Source organism: Rhyacophila brunnea, unplaced genomic scaffold (assembly GCF_057557595.1).
Source record: "Rhyacophila brunnea isolate RB1 unplaced genomic scaffold, BYU_Rbru_1.0 scaffold_22, whole genome shotgun sequence".
NCBI lineage: Eukaryota > Metazoa > Arthropoda > Insecta > Trichoptera > Rhyacophilidae > Rhyacophila > Rhyacophila brunnea.
This window is the reverse complement of record NW_028232882.1, coordinates 35,974,674-36,001,732: the sequence shown is the minus strand read 5'-3', so window position 1 is coordinate 36,001,732 and position 27,059 is coordinate 35,974,674. Positions and strand designations below refer to the sequence as shown.

Sequence of the window (27,059 nt, the reverse complement as noted above, 5' to 3'; positions counted from 1 at the left end):
ATGTGAATTGTGGACCCTACATTTTTGGTCTCGTGAAAAATCGTGAGAGTTAACAATAATTATATTTGAGTATGTTGGTACTTACTCATATTGTAAGGCCTGACACATGATGTGCGCGTTGACGCATTTTATCTGTTGCCTCATTCGTTGCGCTACCTGTCAGAACGAATGGGTGTTTTAACTGTGATGTTGTTTTATTACAATTTAATATAATATCTAGTTTTCTATTCTAATGGGAATGACTGGGACGATATTCTACTCAATATGGATTGTCTGGAGCTTCAAATTGATCAAAAAGTGAATTAGAAACACATTTAGAATATTTCATGTTTGCAATTACCTACATGATAAAGCCGTGAACAAATGATAATTGTACAAAAACAGTTTTAATACATTTCAAATATTCTCATACAAATATCCATGCTTTATTGTATTATGTGCAAACATAACAAACAAGCACATGCGACGGTGACATTTTTAGCATTTCAACGGAAGTAGCCATGCTTGGTCTCGTAGAATGTTATGTTGATTATACTACGAAAACTGGTATGATGTCGATTGTACTGTCTACACTATATTCAATTCGATAACAATGTTTGCAATGTGCAGACGTGCGTTTGTTCCAAACAAATTATTGTGCACGGACAGATGTATCTTCGTCTGGATTAGGAGTGATTCTTTTAGTAACAGTTATAGCACCTTACGAGCAATGTTCCCTGAACACCTACCAAAATTTGTCCGCACACATGTTTTCATCCCCCGCAAAGTCCTCATACAAAAATATTGTAAAAGAAAGTTTCCTTTGCAAGATTTTAGTTTTGCTCGAATGCACGAAACCATCACACGCACAATTCTTCGACTCATTTCTCGGAAGGCGAAGGTCAAGTGCGACTAACGCGAGCACGCAAGTGAAATTTTACGTCGTTCATAATTTCCTATTTTTTATTTACTTCAAAAATTATCGTTGTTAATGTTATTATTATATAAAACCACTGAAATTAATAAATACCTTAAAATATAAGTTTTAATGAAAAAATGTATGTGTGTGTGTTTGTTGTGGAGAGGGGTGGGGGGGGGTGTAAATTTACTGCACCGGGTGACCACTCGTCACTGACTGGTGACACCAACCCTAGTTACGACACTGCTCAGGTGCGTTGATAATCCGCACGCACAATATAAAAATTAGAGGGAACGTTGCTTACGAGACTGTCATTGCGATATACGTTTATACTTAGTGTAACGAGGAGATAAGGGAAGGGAACATGCAGCCTCTCGTCACCCCTAATGTGAAGCTGAGGCATAGTACCTCTTTATACCGATGTCTCAAGTGAACATTGGCAGGAATACTTTGACATCCATTTGTTGTACCTTGACTGCATAGTTTTCAGCATTCTTTTAATCATTCGTGCTGTTTGATTTCACAATACACATCGCGTTCGTGACATTCGTGACTTATCAAATGAAAATTAATATCGAATCACCGAACTCGTCCGACAAAAATGACGAATACATTGTACCCACTTTAATGATGTGTGTATGTACCGACTTGTATTATTAATGGGGCATATAATTAAGTACAATGTACTTACTCCATTATCTCTTCTGCGAGTAAACAAGTTACTTAGCAACGGTGTAGTTTTGTCAACTAACTGTTTAGGTAGGCGCATGACGATGAACATGTTTCGTGTACCATGACTAATGGCCTATCCTCTCCAACTCCCTTCACCTTCATGCTTGAAGAAATTGAATACACCTTTACTTAATGATTTTCGTATCATTACGAAGCGTTTATCAATATAATCGGCATCGTGAATTTCTTAAAACAGCTGTTTTCGAAAGTAAGACAATATGAATTGAGTATACATAATTTTGAAAACACTTTTGAGAAAATATATTGTAACCAATAGAAAAAATCTTTTTTGAAAAAGTACGACACCCCGCATGAATCGAACCTGCATCTCTCGGATTCCTACTTCGATTTGATCGCCAATAGTAGCTCAATTTAGAAAACCCTTCACAGAGTATTAATAGTCATAAGTTAAAATTTATCGCAGTCAAGTATGGCGCCTTCAGCATAGTGGTTTATGTGCGTGGGCGCGAAACTCGAAAGATGGAGGGTTTGATTCCTTCGGGGTGTCTTACTTTTTCAAAAAAGATTTTTTCTATTGGTTACAATTTATTATTTTCTCAGAAGTGTTTTCAAAATTATTTAAGTATGTTCAATAATTAGAATGTTACATTCTTAAATCTGGTGAATTATTCGTTGAATATAATCATAGTTCATTAAACAATACGAATTATTATAAGCCACGAATAATTAACTCAATCTGACATTGTGTATCTTAGAAGAAATTTCAAAATAAGTTTGTACTTGTTAGCTTTTCCTAATGGATTTATGCAATAGATCAAGGATGGCGAACCTTTTTTCTACAAGAGTGCTGAATTATATGCAAAAATCTCGAATAAAATGATCGCATCTTAGATAAATCAAATATACATATCTACGTAATTTTGTATAAAAGATAAGATAAATAGCATGTATTTTCACAATTAAGTGTGAAAATATACATTAATTAGGTATATAACTAATTAAGTGAGATATTAAGTAATTGTCTGTCTAATGTCAATTTATTTTTTCCCGGTTTCTAATGAAAACTGAAGATGCGGTTTATAAAAGAAATATGCTGATGTTTTCACTGAATTAAACATATCGAATCGAATAGTTACATTTTTTTTTAAGTACAGTTTTTTTATTCACTGACTAACTAAATTGGCTTAAATTATCGCGAAATTTGTTTGTTCAACGTTAAATTAAGGCAATATTGCCTAGTACCTACTTAAATCAGTGGATTTTAGATAAATCAAACTAAATGTTTGCACAAAATTCGAATTTTTCCCGCGTGTCATAGGCGTGGGGGGATTTGAATTTGTCCGGCAAGTGAGACTCATATACCTACATGACTTACCAACTTGAGAACCTGTGCTATCTATAGTAGACATGTACAAATGTCACCGCCCATCGTGTTGTAGATAATAATATAGTCATAGATTAAATTAAATAATGCTATGATAATGTTAATTTACGTACAGGTGGGAAATCAAATCAAATTCTACCGTAATCTTATCGAGTTACGATTTCAATGTCAGAGATTTATTTGATAGTTGTAATCCACATGAGATTAACATTTTTTACTGATACAATTAAATTCAAATTCAATTTTTTTTTTTACGTACCGTGAAAATTACAAATTATAAATCTAAGACGTTCACAACATGACATTTAAAAACAAAGAAACAGTGTAAAGAAGAAATAAATATATATATATATGCATTAGGTATATGAAAAGTAAAGTAAAGAGTACAAAATTATAAAAAAATATATATTTATAAAGCATGAAAGTATACCGAATGAGCTGTGAACCATATTTTAAGAATTTATAAAACAACGTCCACCTATTATACTCATCCTCACGTAGGTGGAATATATCGACATACGAAGCGATTTCGTTAAACAGAATTATTGCCCTCCCAATTGGCATCACCAATGGCAGGTTAGTTCTGTTCCTGGGGAAACAAACAAACTACGTGGCATCGCAACACACATGGCAGTTTGGAATGGAATCAACTTGGCGGAGTCTTCATAAAGCAGTGGATTTACCTTGACTGATTTTATTATATACAGAATATAATAAATATAATATAATAATATTCAAGTATTTTTTTTTATTAAAATACATAAATAATTTAAAAAGTTTACGAAGATAATATTTTAATAAAAAAAATCTTCAATATAAATTGGTACTTCGTGTGTGCAAGAATGCCACTCAACAATTGGAGTAATCAATCGAGCTGGCCTCTATCTAAGTTAGTAAATGATTACTCCATTAGTTTAAATATAATGAAATGACAGTATCCGTATGTTTACAGAAATTGAAACAACCTCAGACCACATATTATTATGTTATATTGAAAATATACGCACATAAGGTATTTCTGTTAGCGTAAATAGCGAAATACGTTTGTTCGAGTGCCATTTGCTATATTAGGTCTCAAATACTTGTACGAATTCATTGATCATCCGGAATGATGAGCCTGTTTTCTATCTGTTCGTGCATTGCTGTAGAAGTAATTCCCGTGCCGCCTGTAAACATAAATCAAAACAGAATGCTAATAATAGTTTGAGGATTGGATGAGATTGGATTGGAGGACCTAATCAAGTCGGTGTGGTGTTTGCTGCCTTGCCTGATGCCTCGTATCGCATCCTGTTTGCAGCATCTGCACTCGGCGTTCGTCAACACAAATGTATGTACGTAACTACAGTGTGGTGACCGAGAAAATCAACTGAGCCACTATTATAATATAATACAAGATTTAAAAAAAAAGAATGTCACATCTTGTGTCACTTGCATAAAATGTACATTTATATGACAATTCTCTATGATATATCTACATTCAAATCAAATAAATCAGTAGGAAAGTGTCATTTTTTAAATGTATTTCCTCCCACCTCGGACGATTGTCGTCCATTCGCAACTTGATGTAGATAATATAATATTAAATAAGGAATTTTTGTATTACAACATTTGGTTTATAGCGGTTTTAGAATGTTGAATTGATAGTTAATAATATATTTTGCATTGCTTTTGACTTTGATTTTACTTACATGCATTCTTGCAATTTATGTGATCTTTAATGTAAATAATTATTGCTCATTGTATGAAACTGAGGGTTTGTAATAGCGCCTGTACACGTGCATGGATTTACTTGCACCAATAGTCTATCGCGATAATAACTGTACACGTAAAAGTGCTGACTGTTGTCATTCTATGGTGATATTTGACAGATTCAGACAGGTTCGGACAAGTTGGTAGATAATCGGTAAATGTAAAAATATTCTGTGCCGCGTAGTTCGTATTTCTTCCGGCAGGTTTGTCTCTATCGTTCTACTGCGTATGCGCATCCACCATGCAAGTAGATACCAATTTAATGCGTGAAAATTCAGAAGCTTCCGAACTTTTTTTTAACCATGCATGCAATCTTGCAAGTTGCACGATAATACGTGTTTATACATGAATTTTGAATGAATAATACGAACTGTCAACAGTAAATCCATGCACGTGTAAACGGGCTATAATACTATCTAGCCATACGTATTTATCTCAATCTTAAGAGGGCCATTAAATAAATATCTACCATTGAGGGTAGGGACGTCAAATAATAGTTACCGTAACTTTTTGACCGATATGATGTCCCTAGTCGAGGGTCAATTATTACAGAAGTCTATATATTATATAACTCGAGCAAGTCAACAGCTACGTCTATCTCGGACAGCAGGTGTCCATAGATGGAAGCATGCACGATGAAATTGCTCAAAGAACAAAGCTGGGATGGAGTGCTTTCGGAGGTCTGAATAGTATCTTCAAGAGTGACCTACCATTATGTCTTAAGCGTAAGGTGTTCAACCAATGTGTGCTACCCGTGCTCACGTATGGCTGCGAGACGTGGACCCTCAACACGAGAGATGTCCAATGGCTAAGAGTCACACAGCGAGGCATGGAGAGGTGCATGTTGGGCATCACGCGAAAGGACCGTAAGAGAATCGAATGGGTTAAGAAGCAGACAAGAGTACGCGATGTAATAGACGTTGCCAAACAGCTGAAATGGAGATGGGCGGGGTACATTGCTCGCCGAAAGGACGGCCGCTGGACAAATGCCGTCATCCAATGGTACCCAAGGGGTACGAAACAGCCACAGGGTCGCCCTAAAAGCCGCTGGATTGACGAACTGGTAAAGTTCGGCGGAAATACGTGGCAGCGAACGACACAGGACCGAGAGAGTTGGAGAAAGCTTGGGGAGGCCTTCATCCAGCAGTGGATTGACCCCGGCTGATGATGATATATTAGCAGTGTAACATTCACAGAAACACACAGTTTTTAGAAAATTACAATTATGTTTTGTGGACTATATTGGAACATCTAGAATCGAACCTGGAACCACCGGTATGGTAATTCAGTGCCTTACGCATTATTGGACTACGAGGGTCATTATGGTTGACATAGTTTCATAAGTTCGTAACAACGTTGTTCCGGCCAACGCTCTCAAAGGTGAAAATCGATTCAATGAAAATGCAATATTACTTGATTCGCATAATGATTTTATAATATTTTAATGCACTCCATCAAAAATACTGTACTTCAGCAGTTTGACAATGATAAAAGAAACACCGTAGTGAAAAATTACCTAAAATCACAACATTGATTTTTGTTTAACTATGTGTGTCTTGTCTATTACCCGATTTTGGGAAGATTTTTTATCCTCGGTCCCATTTATATAAAGTTCTCCGGATGATCATTTCGGTAGCCGCTATTATATCCTATAAAATACGCTGCCTTATTTGGAACTATACTCTCTCAAAAGATATCGATCACGTAACACATTGTGACGAGTTTATTAATCAAATTATTGTTTTCAAATTTACTTAGCAATAGAACCGGGACTAATCCCGTGTCTTGTTTCTAGTCGGATTGTCGACTGTATAGGATAATATGTAAGTAAATGAGAGTTAGTTCCTACACACAGTGTAGAGAAGTAGATACATTGGTGGGAACGAATGGGAAACAGTTGCACTACAAGTAGTACCTACATAAAATAAACCCACAAGTGATAAGAATGCATTGACAATACATAGGTATTTCCGTATTTCATTGGGTATATCCAAACACAATTATTTTATGATTATATTGTTAGCGGAGCTTATTAAATGATATAATACTCTTTTTATAAGTCTAGGCACTGTTCTTAATACAATCAATATTAATAATATCGACCGAAGGTACTTGATAGAATTTGAATTTAAATTCTAATCGATTTAAGTTTTGTACTATTTATTCCATTTGAGTAGTTTTTTGCGACCCGGGTTCTGCACTGTTCTTAATACATCATCAATATTAATACTATCGACCGAAGGTACTTGATGGAATTTGAATTTAAATTCTAATGGATTTAAGTTTTTTACTATTCCATTTGAGTCGTTTTTTGCGACCTGGGTTTCTCCTTTCGGCATCTTCAGGCACTATGCGCACTCGCATAGCGCATGGGCATAGACCAATAAGGGAATGCTGTAGCATCTGATTGCCCTCCATTGAGTGCCCAGAACATGTTGTTAATATTACTGCATCGTAAATAAAAATAAAATTTAAATTGTAGTAGGTAGCTACTAACTACATAACAATACGTGCTTTTGACGTATATTATACGCACTTGTTAATAAATTGTAATTAAACTATATTTTATTCAATTAATAATACACAAAATTTAAGAATGCAGCATTCTTTATTAATTATACATTATTCGGAATGTTTTTACTAGTCAAATAGTATTCAACTAACTACCTAGTTACCTTCTATATTGATTGACCCGCACCACAATGCACTACATGTATTTTTTCTTATCACTTAACGGGCCATTGCTCTCGTTGACCTTATCATATGTGGCGGTGATAACTAAACGATAAAGCTGATGAACAGGACCGGTTTTATCACCGGGCCTTCATATATTGTTGTATAAATCAGTGCGACGTCCAGATGATCAAATAAACGTTTAATAATCTATTTTTTCAAGTGCAAGTACGTTATAAATAACTAAAATTTGGAGATATCCAGACATTGCTTAGTAATTAAGGCAATTAATACTTTGATTTGAAATACAAAAGTCCACTGTAAAAATTAACACAATTTGTGAAGCGCTTCAGAGGTCACTACTAGTTAGTTTTGTCGCAATTAAATGGGACGCGCGTAGATTAGTTGGCAGAACACAGCACGAATCCAGTAGACGCTGGTTTGAACCTGCTGGGCGTCTTATTTTTCCTAGTAGGTATGTATGTTAAACTAACGTTTAATGAAAAGTTCTCACCATTCTTAAGTAGATTTAAGTACTAAAATTGAAATTTTATTATAAAAATAGTTCTTATGATACTTCTATATAAATTTGTTTTGTAGTACATCATCATCATCGTCAGCCACTGGCAAATGAAGACCTCATCCTTCCACTCTTTTCGGTCCCCAGTTCTTCGTTGCCATATACGTCCGCAGAACTTAATAAGTTCGTTGATACAGCGGATTTTAGTACATCTCTTTTCTTTACAATAGGTACCCAAAACATTAATTTCACACATAACTGCTTAGTCCGCGTTTGGGCTGTGGGAACGGAATTCAAACGCTGTGAAAATAATTTATATATGCCAATGCGCATAGGTAATCAAAATAATTCAAATCGCGCTATTTATTATATATTCAATATATCATAATTATGTTCTATTGCTAATGGCATGATACCTACATTACAATTTACATTGTATCACCATAATTCGATCCTAAGAGGATCATGTGGGTCTCCACAGGAGTGAAGTTATTATTAACAGATTTATGTTTTTACAAGATATGGATGTTAGCCACGTCTTGCTGAATCTATTTGGCCCATACTCACCCCAAACACACTTTGACAGACGTGTCAATTTACCAGACCCGATATAAACCGAGCGGTAGGCCATCATGGGGTGGTAGCATGATAACTGGGAATTAAACCTGTCTTCTTTGTGTGAGTGCGGAAAAATCGAAACTGCTGATCATTTCGTTTAGACCTGCATCTCGTATAGCTTCCCTGAGACACTGTTTGCCATTCACCAAGCTGATTAAAACGCGTTTGCGTGTGTTAAGGGGTCTGTAGTAAAAATTGGATTTAATATAATATTGTATTGTACAACGTGTCATACGAAAGAATACGCGCTCTTTTAACCGATGAGATTTGTTCTGAATGATGTTTCGCCCGTTCTTCACCATCCGGCACTGGCAATACCACTACGCGAGTGATCCTTCAATGGCAGGCTTGACCTGAACCCATAAACACTTACTTAACGCTAATCCAATTAAATGTACCTATCAAGATTCCTCGCATCCTACCAGCTCCTTTCTATTTGGTGTGTCAGTGGGCACGGGCAGACTACGATGACTATGGTAGGGCAAAGATGACGAAGAAAAATCTTATATACTTTGGACGCGGAAGACGCACACGGCGCGTAATGACCAGGCGGCCGATCGATGTAATTAACGTGCATTTTAAAGGGGGCAATTAAAATCTCATTATCTCTTCAGCAGCGAAAGCGTTAAAAATGAAGCTGAGGTTACTGAGGCATACAAAACATACAAAAATCAACACACAAAACGTATTAGTATTGCAATCTTAAAATATGGTTTTATACAATCAATTGGCGCTATTTAGTTACGATGAACAATCACGTCAAATCTCAAATAAGAGTAATTAAGTAAGTAGCCACAGCAAGACGTCAGCAGCCGGCTGCCGTTTATAATGCCTAAAACGAAATAAACATTCAACGTGGAACGGAAGGTTTACTACTGGGATATAAAGACGTACCAACGTCAAAATTATGGGGACATTGTCGCAAACAGAGGGCCAGGGTGTAGATATGTATATAAAATATCGACGTGACGACGTGTCAGTCTGTTTATAAAAGTTGCGTTGTCCTAGTTCTATATTAAATCCCTTTGCGTGAAGCGTGTACAGTTGTTTAAGGTTAAGCCATATAGAAAACTTACATGTGTAAGTACGCACTCATTTTTATGGATCAAACAATAAAAATGAGGGTTTCTTGAACATATGTAATTTGGAAAAACCTCAAAAATATACGTTAATATTACAAAAAAATCTTGAAATAAATACGGTCTCGTACAGGACACCAACCTACATCCATCGGATTCAGGAGAATGTGCTTTACCAATTTAACCACCTGCACCCTTCTCAATGACGACGAAATTAACTAATAGTCATGCAACTGAGGACTTCTCAAATTTCGTTAATATTTACTACCGGCATTTGTGGTTTGAATCAAGGTACTAATAACTACAAATTTTAACGTATCTACCTACTTGCACTTCCTAATGCGAGTGTGAGAATGTCACATATTGGGTACCTACCGATGGCGAAGGGTGGAGGTAGGCTGTTAAGATCCGACATAAATAGTGTATATTCAACTTTTTCAGTCAAACGTATTTGATTTCATTGAACCAAGACTACAGTGTGTAGATAGTGTTCATAATTTTTTTAATGCAATTAAACCCTGCCTAATCCAAGCCATAGTAGATAATAGTTCAAAAAGTAATCATTTTTCTATAAAATATCTAAAATTTATCAATTACGGTTTGGCGTGAGCAGGGCTTAATGTAATATTAGTATTTTAAATTCAACGAAAACAAATAAGTATGACTGAAAAAGTGTGCACTATTTTTGTCGGTTCGCCCATAGCATACCTACCTAAACTATTATTGTTTGGTTAGGTTAGGTTGGATTTTAAAAACTAACCAGCACCGTCTGCACATTTTATTATTAGTTCAATGTCAATAAATATGACTCACAAAATTTGTGTGCACTATTATATATCTCGAATCTTAACAGCCTACCTCCACCCGGTACCTACTGATAGTGGAATAATTAAAATCATGCCATCGTTACTGAAATTAAATAGATTTTATGTTGTTTTCGCTTATGAAGGTTTGCCCATTTGAGGAAATATCGATATCATTAATTGATTCCACCGTTTGCCTTTGATAAAATACCATTAGTCATCATAATTATTGTTATTATACCTGATGGATTTTTTTACGTCAGCTGCTACCGTATTGATTTTGAAAGATATTTCGTACAAAACTAATTATTGATACAAGCAGTCAGTTGGCTTTCATCGTTCGTATCAACCATCAACCATATTGCTGAGTTAGACGGGCACGTTCATTAATTTTCAAGAACACGCAGCGATACCCTTTAGCCGCGGTTGATTAAAATTACAGACAAGGAAAGTGAGACCAAGATTCGTCACGAAATATGATTAAGTGTCAGGCCAGTATTATATGCGAGGAGGTATTTAAATCCGAGGTATATAAACCCATAAAAATGATGACAATTTTAAATATAGAACATTGGAAAGAGGTGAAATTAATTTTTCTGTCAGGTCAATGAATTGATTACGGGCACAAGTGATTATAATTATTATATAATATATATATTATAGTCTTACAAATAACATTAGCGAGGGGTGTAAGACTAGTAATGCGCTCCCCAAAGACAGACATGCTATGTATTTTGTTTTCGAAATTTTATTTTAAATCTCATTTTATGAACATCTTGAATTTAGATTGTCCACAATGTTTTGTTCTCATAAATAAAATATTTTTCTTAAGATTAATAGTTTTTAGTACATTAACTTAGCATGTTTCAAATGATTCATTTTCACTCAAATGTTCATTATTTTAAAATCCAGGGCAATCCGTCCATATTTTCTTTTAATTGTTTTTTTTCCACTAGTTGATCAGCTCATAATATTTTTGAAGTTATACTTCTTTAGGCGCGTTTGGAAAATCAGATTAGTATTTTTGGCGTGTGACATGTAACACATAATTTATTTTTTCACACGAAAAAAATCGTACTCGATTGGATTCGAACCACGATTGTTAGGTTATCAGCCGAATGCACTGCCTTTACGCCACAGTATGCATTATCATATCAATCGTGACGATTATACAGTATAATACCTATTATATAGTTTAGAATTGTTCCGTTACCTAGTCAGCGAATTTATTATTATATGTACGAAGAATTGTTCCGTTGTCTAGGAAACGAATTTATTATTGTTGGCAAAAATTAAATAAAAACAACGAGAAACGATTTTGTTAAAGTTCAATGATCTTCAAACGATTCTCTTTCAGTAAAATTCGAGCTGCAATGTAATGGGATCAAAATTAAATTGAAAAATATGTCGACGGCTATGGATAGTCCCTGTGAGATTTATTTTTGATTGGTCAAAATCACTTGTGACCCGCCAGGTCAGCGTTCAGTCTTCCACCGCGAAGGAAGGGTCAATTAAAGTTCACAGAATAATTTACGGGCACCACTGCAACTGCAAGCAAAAAGCACTATAAGTTATGCCCGTACCCTTTCGTAGTAATATTTATTGGCGCCCGGAAAAATATATTTTCCCGCGTAAAAGTAAATTTCATTCGAATTAAGCGTTCCAAATGTTGGCTTCCGGCCAGCGCTGGCGCCAAAATTGAATTACGTAATTATATCCGATTTCAACTTCGGAACTTATATCATTATTTTAGACTTGTTGAGACCAATATTTATTTTACTATCGTTGTAATCATAAAACATTTCTCAATGGATTATTTACAAAATGTCTTCTCCAAATCCCTTGTTACTAAATCCCTTGTTACTAACCCATGGACAAGAACGTCAAGAACTTGTGGTAAACATCGATCCTCGATGAATATTTCACAATTACCACATGAATATTGGAGGATGCCAATAATCATCTCCCGCTTCCAGACCGAGAATGAATAAAGTAAACGATTAAATTTTACAAAATGATAATATAAATAATATTTAATTCTACAGGTTTATTAGTCCATAGCTATTTCGGTTTTCGCACCATAATCAAGACTACAATGATTAACGACGTGTCTCTGCTAACAAACCATATAATACAAAAATCTGTTTTTAATTAAGTTAATATGGTTTCTAAAATACTTATTTTAATTATTAGATATGGGGAAGATCTCGTCTCTTTCTGTGAGGTCTTGGTGAAGAGGAAGTTGTCTCGATAATGGTCTGACACCCGAAATAGCTATCTGCTAATAAGCTAGTCAGTGGAATTTAATATAATTTATATTATTATGATTTTGTGAAATTACAATTACAACAGCTTAACTGCTGAGCCAACTGTTAAGAGCGTACTTCAGCGAAACAGTAGGTGCGACGAAATTTCTCACTAGTCGCCAATCGGAGATCGATAGTCGAGGTGTCCGCACGTCGATTTGTTTTGTCATGGCGTCGGATGAAAATATTCTTAAATCGTGTAAAGATGACTAAAAAACATTACGTATGTACTTAAAAAAAACATGTCAATGAATATACTATTAATAGTAATTACTTAAAAAAAAAACATGTCAATGAATATACTATTAATAGTAATATAACAATAAACATAACATTAAATGGACGCATGTTGGATTTTTATGACAAATTATATTTAATTAATTAAATAGCCACGATCTTTTTAGACCATGCCTCAACTGAAGTATAGCTTTAACATTTCCAAGCAAGAGGAATGCCCTTTGCTCATCTGCCTTTTTCTTACATTAATTACGTTCGGAAATTACCTTCGTTGCTGAAAAGATGTCTGAGGTAAGCAGGTTCTCCGGAGGTCGGTACTTGGTGTTGACTACTTTTGGTAATTTTCTCTTATTACTTCTTCATTTATGATATAGTCGGATTTAGATTTACAGGTATTCTAGTTCTTCAATGATATAGTAACGTTTTGGAAGCCTCCAATCTTTCGATGGTCCCTTTTAAGTGTGTCGCCCTCCAGTCCGTATATTGTACCAGTTTATCGCGCTCAACGATGTCTATATTTCCGAAGAGAGTTTTTATTGTTTTAAAGGTATTTCTTTTTTATATATATATGTCTGAGTTTTATTTTCTCTTTAGTCACGACGTAGGTATTTATGATAAATTCTGAATCTCACTTAAAATGCCACTGCGATAAATTTATCACCTCTTCGCGTTGCAATTTCATTTTGCCTTGTTTGCGACCCCTCAAAATAAACATTGAAGTAAAACCCGCGTCGGCATTCACTATAATCTTGCGTGGCACACGTATCAATGCCTAGCGCACCATTTTCCGCAATAAAACGGTGCGGACGTTCTCGTAAACCAAAATGCCCGCATAATTAAATAAAGATTCGGTCGGAGGGAACAATTTGGGTCAAGTGGCGCACTCTGGGCCTACAATGAGGAGGCTGTGGTGCTGGTATTGCTCCATTCTCCTCTCGCCAACAATGGCGTTCGTATTTTGCGCCACTTCACAACTTCTGCTGTCAGAAACACCCCGAAGAGGCTGTGTTATCAAGTTTGGGATTTGGCTTTTTTGCGTTCAGCAATTCAAAATTTACTCTGCTGGCGGCATGTACCTACAAACCAAATACTATTATGTCTAAAAGTTATTGAAAATACAATATTTATTACAAATTTTAGTGGGTACTTTGTCAAATGATCTACCTTACTTATTTACTTATCTACCTTACTTATTTACTTAATTGACCTCAATTTAAAGCAAGTAGGTACATAGGTATCTAGTGAATTAATTAATTTGAACAATACTACAGTTTGAGTTTGATTAAGCCGATAGCTATTTCCGCTTTTGATATTCTGGGTTTAAACTTGAAACACCTGTTAAAAAAACAACAACATTTGAATTTGCCAGACCCGTCGTTACCGTCGAAATTATAAGCTGACACGTTACCGCTCGGCCATCGTGGACGTTATGCTATGGCATTTAAATCAAGGTTATTACTGATTACTAGCAGCAGGAAGCAGACAAGGGTTTGCCATGTAATAGAGTTTATTAAAAGCCTTAAATGGAGATGGCCTGGACACATAGCTCGAAGAAGAGCCAATCGTTAGACAAATCTAGTCATCCAGTGGTATCCAAGAAGTACAAAACGTCCGCAAGGTAGACCTAGAGGCCGCTGGATCGGTGAAATGATGAAGTTCTGCGGAAGTACGTGGCAACGCAATGCACAGGACCGAGAGAAGTGGAAGCAGCTTGAAGAGGCCTTCATCCAGCAGTGGATAGATTCAGGCTGATGATGATGATTACTGATTAGATTCGATTCATAGAAAGTACCTATCTAGAACTGCTCCAATGCTTAGTTGCCCGTTGCTATGTAGTTGTTATTAATTTTCAATTTTTAGGCAAGAAAGGCTCTTAGGTTGATGGCTCAGTAGGAGTATTTACATGTCAAACGAAAAAGTCTCTCTCGGTCTAAGATTATTTTCTGCAATGCTTGCAATATGTAGAATGTTACTGTAGCTATTGTAAGTAATAATTTGAATCTTTTTTACACAGGCAATGCTTTTTTAAAAATCTAAGATTGTCTGTTGGCAGCTTATCCATTTTAAAAGTGTCACCACAAGCCGATGCAATAGGATCAACAAACGATGTTTCGTAATTTATTCACATGCATAAGAAGATTGAGTAACGCTGGATTAGAGGAATGTTAACCTCTCAAACTGTAATTTAGTTAGTACTACCTACTCATTAGTTATTTTTGTTCTAGGTCGGAGGTAATCATTAAAACCTTTTTGCGGAAAGATCTGACTACTCACTTATTGCGAGGTCATCTTTTAATTATTGTGTGTCGCGAAGTGACTTTGGTAATTCGACATTCCGTGACTGGGATATATTTTATGACTGACGAAGCATTCGTGATCCAATTTAAGCGCTCGCCAACTCCTGCGGCGCTATTTGAACACAGTAGAAATTCATACGGCGTACGTTGCTATTTCGTCAATGACATTTTTAACAGGATGCAATAAGAGAATTTAGATTAGATGTGCACATGTGTCGATTTGCAAGTTTATTCTAAAAAACTGGCTTTGTGTGTATACTATATCTCGGTTATTATTATTGTATTATAGGTATATAGCGTTTGCAATTTGTTTATAGTATTTCGCGTAATCAATGACATTTGACAACTTGCTGGCGTATAGTCTTAGTCCAGTAGGTAAGGCTTTCACTCGGGAGCTCCGGGTTCGATTGCCAGTGGGTGAGGTCACAATATATTTTTATGTGATTTTCTAAAAGTATGTGTGTTTGTTTCACTCAACTACACTACTGTTTCACTACAGTCATCATCGTCTGTCGCAGTGCTAAAAATCTATAAACATATATATCTAATTTAGTATTACATGTAAATGTATTATTAAATGCAACTCTGACTTCACGCGCGATGCGGTGACGCCGCATCTAAGACAATCACAACCCAAAAATCTACTACGATAAAAAAACAACCCTGAAAGCCTCAAACATTGTAAGACAATCACCCCTGAAAGATCATATCTCGAGATAACGAGATAATAATTAACCGTCGGAATAAGATATTTCTAATTGATTTTGGAGTTAAGTGATTTGTCAGAATAGCCCTTGCAGATATCTTTTTTCGTCCAAAAAATGCCATCTTGTTGTTGACGATTTTCTATTCCACTTACTCTTCTGAAAAATTTGAAACTTCCGAAAAACCGACATTCGACAGTGATCAACAACATACCAGCACACAACCCAAATAGAAGAAAATGCATGGGCATGAAGCAGAATTTCTAACAAAAAAATAAAATTACTATATTTTTCTTGTCTTAGAATACATTGCGTTTATAATAATCATCTGATATTATAGGTATACGTACTGACATGTGGAGAGGAATGACAAAAAATCCTATTTGCCTTGCATGCCCCATACTTCTAATCCAATAAATTTATAATACCTGGTTTTTTCCCCAATATATAATATTGATATATACTGTACATATCGGTTACGATAAGAATTGTGCTTTAATTATGTTTTATTAATATTATTTTTTTTCTCTTTCTTTCCAGTGCGGTCGGTAAAACTTGCCTGCTCATTAGCTACACAACCAATGCCTTCCCAGGAGAATATATACCCACAGTGTAAGTACCAATACAAAATAATGTATTTTTATATATTAACTGATACATATGTAATTCTCTTATAATGTAATGTATTTTAGCTTATATTAATTTCACTTGGGTTTAGTGTGTGTGAAAATCTTCAAACGAATTTTTCGCCCTTCACCAGTGTAGTTACAGTGCAACTTTTATATGTCTTCTACGTCATCACGGTCGTTTCTGGAACTAAAACCCGCACCCCCGCATTGACTTTCCCCGCTAAATCATTGCTTGCGTCCATAATTCTTTAAAATACACTTTATAAAAGAAAGCTTTTAATTCCTCTCAATAGTGCCAGAGATAGAGTACCGCTATGACAAGTGAACATGCAAAGAGCACGTGGCGTAGTAGTATCAACACGCAAAAATAACGTAACGTAACAGTATCAGCGCATGCAGCGCTGTGACGTAAATACTTCATATAAAATTCTCACTGTACTTACGGTCTTCAAATTTGTTACATAGGCGCTAATGCAATTACAATACATTATATTTTTAATTGGTAGTCAGTCACACTGTACAGATTTCGTATATATAACACATTTTTTCTTTTGTTTTTTATGGCATTGTCAACATCTATTAATTTAATAATCAAAGTTCGATAGTTCTCGTACCTATCTAAATTAAAATTAATAAGTATTCCATTTTGATATAATGACTGTTTTAAACATTGGCACAGCGTGTAGATATAAAATAAGAAGATAAATTAAAAAAGTGCATGCCTAATTATTTAATTTTAGTACGAGTGCTACGCTACTGTTATCTGTTACATGACTTACTTTACAATAATTATTGTGCTTACACAATTATGTTATGTCAAATATGAAAATGTTTGAAAAAAGAACATGACATAACAACTTTAATTGTTTTCGTAAATTGATTGTACCTATCATAATTCATATCATAACATAATAAACAGCGCAATTGGATTATCCAAAATGGCGTGTAAATAGCAAACAGCTGATCGAAATGTACATAGTAAAAGTTTGTTTATGTTTTATTTAAATTTTTAGTCTCTTATTAGATAATTAAGGTGTGTTTGTTGAGGGCTCATTTACCTATTTTCTTTGTGTTTATATCTATATCAATAATAAATTAGTATGGAGACACGCGTGACTTTGTGAAAATACTTCTTTCGCGATGAGAATTAATAAAATAACAAATTCGTAATAAAGTTGTCAGCGGTTTAGGTTATAATAAAGCGACTATCGGCATTCAACGTCGAAATATTGGCACTCCGCCAGACGTTTGTGTGTTCCCGCGACCACTTGCAACTGATGATTATTTTCGATTTTCATAATGCATAATAATATTATTATGTAGATGGTACAGTGGCTAAATTGACAGTCTTGACGGATCGCAGTTGGCGCCGAATGAACAATGATTTGAGTTTCCCCATCTCCACCCGCCATGTATATGCAGCCGCGGTTTGTGCACGGCCGCCTTCCATGACGCTATAAACGTGTCAGAATGAAAAGATTTTAGTGCCACACTTCCTTGTCCCGAAGCGATGCTGCACGGGACTGATGTAGCAACCATGCACCTTAGTGCTTAAAGAAAGAGTTTTATAAAATAAAAAGAATCTTGACTTGCTCTGCCGTCATTTATCTTTAATGACATGAAGTGTCCTCTTTACCCGTGTACTGAAACTCTGCCGAAACAGATGAGTCAGGAGTTATTCCGTCCTCCATATGAGGCAGTAAATTTTTGAAATGCCTCAAAGTTGGCCTTGGTTGATATCAAGTCGGCGTAGCCAATCGGGCCCGTGTGTGGACGGACCCTGGCAAACAGCTCGCTCGGTCAAATTCCCAAAGAACTACGCTACGTGGAAGGCATAAACATGCTTTCCCCGCACTCCTTACCCTATAGGCAGATACCGAGGTATAATAAATGAGAAGCGTGCAAATGATTCCTTGTGTAAGTTATAGTATGTACCTACATTTTCCTCATACGAGCCTAGCTGGGAAGAGAACTCCTCTCGCGCCGTATTGCGCTGTAGATGTTCTCATAAGTTAAAATAGCTGATGGGCCGAAAGGTTGGACATATATATGTAGACACCCATAGTAAAAGCATTACACGTGGGATTCTATTAGGATTATGCTAACCTGACAGAGTTCGGCGGCTGAACTTCTATGACCGATTGCCAAGTGGAAAATCAAACACCCTGGAGTCAGTCCAGTTATCTTCTCGCAGCCAGATAGATTGCATTCACCTCCTGCAGTTTCTACGCATTGATTTGGTATTCCGTCTCAACAGTAATCACCAATATCGCATTTTAAAAACGTCAATCGTCTTTTGTTAGTTGCTCAGAATTTCCCAGGAGAGTTATTATCAATTTATGTGATATTCTTAAAACAGTGATTTTCAACCGTTTTTTTTTGTTAGGAACCCCTATTTGAGCGATACATAGTATTATTAAGATGCAGAGAGTTACAAAATCGACGTGATATCAATAAACAGTGACGTACTTAAAGTACTTTAGCATAGTGCCGCTCATTAACAGAATCAAATTGTAATTTTATTATTTCGGCAGCGAATACATACACGTTCTCATAAAACAAAAGAATTTTAGCGTCACAAGCGAAATCTTCACGGAATCTACTCTCAAAAGTTGTGTGACTTGCATTAGTAATGGTGCAGTAGTAATCAGTAATATGGTAATTCATCAAAATTGCATAAAAGTATTCATTTTCTATTTATCTAATATAAATCAATACAATATACTTTACTGTAACGATTTGACAGAAACAAAGCGAACAGTGCACAGTAAGTGACGATCATTACTGACATCTCATTCCATCAATACATTTTTATTCCATCAACCTCTCGTAAGGTTGACACTTTGACGCGTTATCTCTAATCAAGTTTAATTTTCAACATAGGTACCTACTTCATTGATTAAGAATAGAACGTGAACTTTTTACTATATTACGAAAAACTTTATGCGAATTCTCGCGGACCAGTTGGGAATTGCGGACTCAACTGGAGGAAAGTGAAAGTTTTATCTTTTTTCCGTGAGCCTGATTATTCACGAACCGGAAATTTGCGCCGGTGAACTTCCTCTCACTCCAAGATGTCCATGCCCCGGGCAGGCGTCAAACTTTTCGCAGTAGCTCCCGCGTAAGGACCGCATTTTGACAGTGTAACGTAAACAAAAAACATATTCATAATATCATGCATGGATGGTGTTAACTTGACAATATTTTAAACGAGGGGATATCGTAGAAAAAAATCTGTTGTCTTGAAACAAACAAACATTAATGGAAAATGTTTTTAGAAGCTTTGTATTCAAGTATTTCTTTCACGTTTACATAATAATTGAGTGGCTAATGATTAAATGAGTGCATGTGACGTACGAGATAAAACTGCTCTACATGAATACTTTGTATGTATTTTTTGTAGCTCCTTCAAATGCCGATAAACATAAATGAACAATAATATTTTTTCCTAGGATAGTCGTAATGAATAATTTGGTAATTTGGTAATATTGTATATGTAGAATTTAAAACCACATCTTTAATTGAGAAGTCAATTTAACTATAATAATAATCGTCATGTTACTGCCAAAACTTTGTAAGTCTCAAAAGCATGTTATGGAGTTATAGCCATTTTAAAGTTTTACATCTTCTATAAAATTAGAAGTAGCCCAAACCTAATTGAATTTCGGTTTTTTTAATAGATTGCCAGCATGTTCTTTTATTTCATTACGTTAACGGCCCACGTGCTCGTCGTATGTCAAAATTGAGTTTTTATCGTATTTTCAAACCATGATCCTGGACACTCCTTAAACGTTGTAGATAATCTATTTATATAATTTTGAAGCCTTATTATCCTTTATAGTTATTTTAAACATTTGATGACTGCATAAAGTATTTTTGTTACATAAAATAGTATTCTTTTAAACCTCTCGCTCTAATGTTTTAGAATATAGTCATATTTCGGTATATAACTGTGCAGTGGTGTTAAGATTTTTTACATTTATTAATTTTTAAACGCATTTATAAAACCATTAGTATAATTTATTACGAGATAATTTTTGTAAAATATTCACGATAAAAAATTATAATGATAATCTCTGTGATCCCAAATTTGACAAGAATTTGGCATTTTACTATTCAAAAAATCGGCAAGATTAACACATTTGAAGATGATTCTAAAGATATTTATTATAAGATATGTCTTTGACCATTCAAGTGTGATAAACATCTTATGAATAATGATTGCTTTATAATAATTATTGGCATAAGAATAAGGTAGTGTTTTTTTGAAATACGCCATTTCTTTTGTCATTCCCCAGTGGTTAAGCTACAACATACGGCCGTAGCCATAAATTGACAAACTATAATTAAAGTAGGGTAATTTGGGATCACAGAGATTATCAATATAATTTTTTATCGTGAATATTTTACAAAAATTATCTCGTAATAAATTATACTAATGGTTTTATAAATGCGTTTAAAAATTAATAAATGTAAAAAATCTTTTAACACCACTGCACAGTTATGTACCGAAATATGACTATATTCTAAAACATTAGAGCGAGAGGTTTAAAAGAATACTATTTTATGTAACAAAAATACTTTATGCAGTCAGCAAATGTTTAAAATAACTATAAAGGATAATAAGGCTTCAAAATTATGTAAATAGATTATCTATAACGTTTAAGGAGTGTCCAGGATCATGGTTTGACAATACAATAAAAACTCAATTTTGACCTTCGACGAGCATGTCCCCCCTTAAACAACCCACATTATGTAAGATTTATACACAGAATTTATTAAGAAACGGTCATACTTTACACATACTACAACACAAATTGTACACATTTTTATAGTTTTCTCTGCTTTCCTATTGGAATCAAGGAAGAATATCATCGAAAGTCTTATTATTGTTGGTGTCTCGTTGTCAGTGTATTTGTTTCAGTTAGTTCAGTAAAAGTTACACCAACCATGTCAAAATGCATTGAAAAATAGCATTTATTACATAAAAACACAAGTATAGTTACAAACTTTTGGCATAACAATTTTTGAAATAGAATGCTATATTTTTGTCATACCTACGAATTTACGAATTGGTCTTAAGCGTCAATGACATTGAGTTACTTTACAAGCTGTTTGTTGGCGAATTTAAAAGCGGGCGATTCAGCTACCTACTGCGATTGTGATGATGACACACAAAAATTTCCATTCGCTGAGAAGCCAACAAGCTAGCGACTATTTTGACAGAACGTAGTTCGTTTTTTTACCGGGAGGCCGCTACTACGCTCTACTGCGCAGACGCAGTAGGCCCACACGCCGGCGTGTAGCGTGTAAAGTTGACCGGCTTTCAACTTTTCTCGATAGATTGTTTACAATCTGCTTGTTAACTTGTTCGATGATGACACTGGGCGACTTTACAGGCAGGTTGTAAATTCGCCAACAAGCAGCTCGTAAAGTAGCTCAATGTCATTGACGTTTTACAAACTATTGGCTGTATACATATTCGTTATACGTTCAACAATTGAACCTAAATATATTGTTAAGTGTCGACTTACAACCCTTTTCCTGACTACATATTATTGAAAAATCAACAGATACAAACTTTTATCGATAATATGACTACCTTGAGAAAGTCGTAGAAAGATATTATTTGATCATTAACTCAAAATACCTAAAATGTCGAATTTACCAACTTTTCGCAATAATCCCCGATGTGTACATTCTGGTGATAGTGTAATCTGGCGATACCTAATGCTATAAACACTCCCGTGTCCGGAAACTTGTACGTATGCAGTTCTCACACTACTCCGTGAAATTTTGTATCGGAAATATATGTATAAATATATATAGAATTATATTCTTAATAGAAATAGAAATATATTCTTTAGGTCGTATAATACTGACATCAAATTCATGTCTAAATAAAACACGGTTCTTGTCGGTTTACACTTTACAGGAAGTCAACATCAAACAAATTTTGAAAATAGCCGATATACTGGATTATTTGTCAGGTTAGGTTAGGTTTTCATTCTTGAATTCATGAATTTTGCCAAAATCGGCTATGAAAATTGAATTAATGTTCATATTGAATCTAATAAAATTGGAGACCGTATTATAGAGTACTGTCATCTCTTTCCGATAAGAAAGATCACGGTGAACTGTGCCACGGTGAAATATTTTACGTACAATTTACATTTAACCGAACGCCTCTGTCCTCGTCAAAGGCAAAGGCGCCGAGGCTTGCGGCTTGTGAGCCTGCGGCACTGCGTAAATTGTAAACGAAGCGCGGGAAAGCCGGCATTGTTCCGGCGTCGACTCTCCCACTCGACATTCTTCTTTTCTTCCGTCGCGTGACGTCATCGCTTTTGGCGCCGCCATTGTTTCTTCTTTTATTTCGCGGAGGGTTCTTCCTTCTTCTCTCCGCTCGACTTTTTTAATTGACACTAGACACGACGTAACTCTTTCCCCGGTTCTGCGTACGGCATCAAAGAAACCCTCTTGGTGACATTTGATTATCCCCACCGTCATCTCTTTCGATTTGTCACCCTCTGCACGTCGACAGTGTGACCCACGGAGAAGTAGTGCCCGTCTTTGAAACCGTGGGTACTGGTGCGAATCCAGCATTTTGCAAAAATCATTTCAAATCAATCAAAAACCAAAAGCATATTATTTTTCAATGGCTTTTAACCATGGCCCCTACCAAGGGGGGTGCTGACAGGGCTCTAGCCCTGGGGCCCGGGCTCAGGAAGGGCCCGACGTGGTGAGTCGACCAGATAAGTGAGATAAACACAGATCACAAATTTGCTCTAACGGTTAAAAAAAGTCGCCTGCGGGGCTATTTTACTTCAATAATATTATCAAAATATATAGTTCTAGGTATGATACAATTTTTAACTGTGTGCCTATACTCGACATAGGTAATTCAAATGGATGTACCTACCTACATATTAAAAATACAAAAAATCGCTAAAAATACACCTTAATTTTACCGCGTACACCATTTGGAAAACGCTACTGCAGCACGTCCCTTACCCTTAGCGATAGGTAGGGGGGCTTGGCAAACATCATAGCCTGGGGGCCCGCTTCAGGATGTGGGGCCCATGCTTACAACCATTATATCTAAAATATTATGTACACTTTAACTCTGTGGATTACCCTTTTACTGCGCAACATAAAGCCCTAAATATAAATACATACATACATGTAGGTATGGGTAAATCAGTTTACAGTAGCACCATGCGGTGACAGGTTGTAAAAACAGTTAGGGGTGGTGGTTTCTCGACTTTTTTCATTTCTCGAGATTCGAAAATTCGAAAGATTCGAAAACAAAAGAATACTTGTTTTCTCCGGAAATCGCGATTGGTTTTTTGATTTCTCGAGAAATCGACATTATTACGAAATTACCGCTTTGCCAATTTTTTTTCCACTTTTTTGATCTTTAATTGAATGCGTAATCGATTTCACATTTACGATTTCAAACATTTTATCGGTGTCAAAAAGAACTTTAATCCTGGATAATTGGTTTTACAGTTTTTACAAAACATTCATGAATAGGACGTGTATATTCAAAACTAGTCAATTTTCGTAAAATTTTTACTCAATTTCATAGCACATGTTAATGATTTTTTTATGTTTGCAGCTTCGACAATTATTCTGCAAATGTCATGGTGGATGGAAAACCCATAAACTTGGGACTATGGGATACAGCCGGTCAAGAGGATTACGACAGGCTGAGGCCGCTCTCCTACCCACAGACAGACGTCTTCCTCATCTGCTTCTCGCTGGTCAACCCCGCCTCCTTCGAAAACGTCAGAGCCAAGGTGAACATGCTTTAATAATCTGTATGCATATCAACACTGGCAATAATAACAATATAGTTCTCATTGATAAGACATAAGTTGTAAAAAATATGTAACCGTAATATAAAAACGTTTCTTATATTTTAGACTACAGTATGTAGCTAAACAAACTGTAGCTTAAAGAAAAACAGATAAAGCCACATAAATAAAGAGGTCTCATAAATTTCTTCTGAACCCTCTCTACCATAAAAATGTAAACAACTAAAGGAAAACAATAAAAGTGGCTTATTATTAACGATGTTTGCTGCAGGTGAATCTGGAATGACTTGCAGATAATTTATTCGATTAGCCTTAGTAGTGTCTCTGGCAGGCATCTCACACTCTGTAGTAAGCCTTAGTAATTTGTGATTGTTGGTTGAGCAAACAGACCGGAAGATGAATTAATAGGAAAGTAATTCTTATTGTTTTATTTCAGTGGTACCCAGAGGTACGGCATCACTGTCCGTCGACGCCCATCATCCTGGTCGGCACAAAACTCGATCTGCGTGAAGATAAAGACACCATTGAGAAGCTCAAAGACAAAAAGTTGGCTCCCATCACCTACCCACAGGTAAATAAATACATTTCATCAATTTTGTATGAGCTTTAATCCAGGGTTTCTCGAGCTTTTCCTTATCATGACACACCACAGATATGACATCCACCATTGCATGCGACACACTTGCATTTTATGAAGCTTTCTTACAAAAAAAAAAACCATGAAAAATATACAAAATTCTACTGGTCAAATGGGTCAGATGTATAGATGTCGCTAGTTAACTTAATTATATTCGAATTAGTTACACAATACTTAAGAAAATGTTGTTTTTTGCAAGTTGTGGAATTACAATTTAAATGACAACTTTATGTCAAACACACTCATGCTGACATTGCTATTGTTGCATTTACAACATTTTTCATTGAGAATCTACCAACGTTTAAAATGGATAGGTTTATTAAAATGCGTCGATACAATTTTGCTTTATCGCAAAAAAATTGACTAAATACTTGATTATTTTAATACGTGACATTAAGCTGTGATTTTGGTTACAACATAAGCTCTTAATATTAATACTATCGACCTAAGGTAGGTACTTGATGGAATTTGAATTTAAATTCTAATGGATTTAAGTTTTTTACTGTTCCATTTGAGTGATTCGATTGCATTTCATTCCATTCGATTTCCACTCAGATGGAATAGTACAAAACTTACATCCATTTCATTATAACATGTACAAAGACTGATACACATAATTTATTTATGTAAAGGTAAATGATGGACAAAGCCATGCATACCCTACTTTCAATATTAATGACCGATATTTTGACTACATTGATTTTAATGCTGAGAGAGCTAATTCTCGTATTACGCTGTACAAGTAAAATATTACTACTACTTAGGATTCTAACTTCATGAGAAATACAGAAGGAATCTACTTAAGAAGTAATGATATTCCTTTTATAAATAGCCCATTATTTTGCATCTGTTATCTGCCTGCGACACACCAGTGTGTCATGACATAATGGTTGAGAATGACTGTTCTAATCTATGTGATTGATCTTTGGTTGGATATGGACAAAAAATGCATTACAATAACAATATAATATGAATTATTTATTTGGATATGCATCTCTTTTGTTGTCAGATCTATGACATCTAGATCTGATAAAAAATATTTTATACCTGATTCCATTGCTCTCTTCCCCCGACTCCTATGACCTTTCAATCAACTATGAAATCATTTTTTTTACACTCACTTGACGACAAGTCAAACTAATGTGACTTTTATTTCGAAGGCAATAATATCGTCACTGTTCTGGCAGAAGACACTAATTCGAAAAAATGACATATTGAGTTAGTTATACCAAAATGATCCTTATTTCAAACTTTACCGTCTGGAAACCTTCTTAATAAATAAACAGTCTTTATTTTATAGTCATCCTTTTTACGATTACTTAATAAACTCACATGATAGACCATTTCAAACATTTTAACAACTTCAAAGTCAAATTACTCAAAACTAGTATTCTCCAGTTAGTGTGTTCTGCCAGAACAGAGACGATATGTTCTGAAGCTGATGGATTTTTTTGTGATGTATAAAGATATATTTATCCCTTCGTTTACTATGATAATAAGTAATACATTCGATTGTCAAATTCGTCGCCGTAGATGTCAAGGGAGCCAAGCCACAAATTTGGCGAAAATCAGTCAAGTACACAAAAGCATTTTAAAATCATCAAAGATGCAGTGGTCAATGGATTTAAGCCACAAAACTCTTTTGACTACAGTTTTTGTACATTTCAATATTCAGTGGTCAAGATATATAACACATAACTTCTAAGATACTATTTTTTTTAGTTATTTGTACAAAATAATAAAAAGATAACACCACAAAGTATATTCTATGTTGAAAGTTTCACCGTTATATCTTTAAAAACAAAAAAGTTCATTGTCACAAAATCTTTGCGCGCCTGTTTCTCGACATTATGATTTTGTAGACTGGCTCCTTTGACATCTACGGCGACGAATTTATGTATGAGCAGACCTAGGTATGCCATATATCAGGGTTGTCAACTAATTTTTACATAAGATCTACTTTGGAGAGGAAAAATGCTCAGCGACTTTTTCTGAAATTAAGGACATATATTTTA

The 27,059-nt window shown here is 35.2% G+C and overlaps 1 protein-coding gene across 1 annotated transcript in view; it reads left to right on the top strand.

Annotated features, from left to right (window-relative positions):
- Nucleotides 1–27,059, top strand: part of Rac1 (ras-related protein Rac1) — an 84,077-nt gene that overhangs the window by 52,937 nt on the left and 4,081 nt on the right. Inside the window, exons 2-4 of the mRNA XM_085949787.1 lie at nt 16,502–16,573; nt 24,209–24,389; nt 24,844–24,978. Coding sequence (XP_085805913.1) covers nt 16,502–16,573; nt 24,209–24,389; nt 24,844–24,978 — 388 coding nt within the window. The remainder of the gene's footprint in view (nt 1–16,501; nt 16,574–24,208; nt 24,390–24,843; nt 24,979–27,059) is intronic.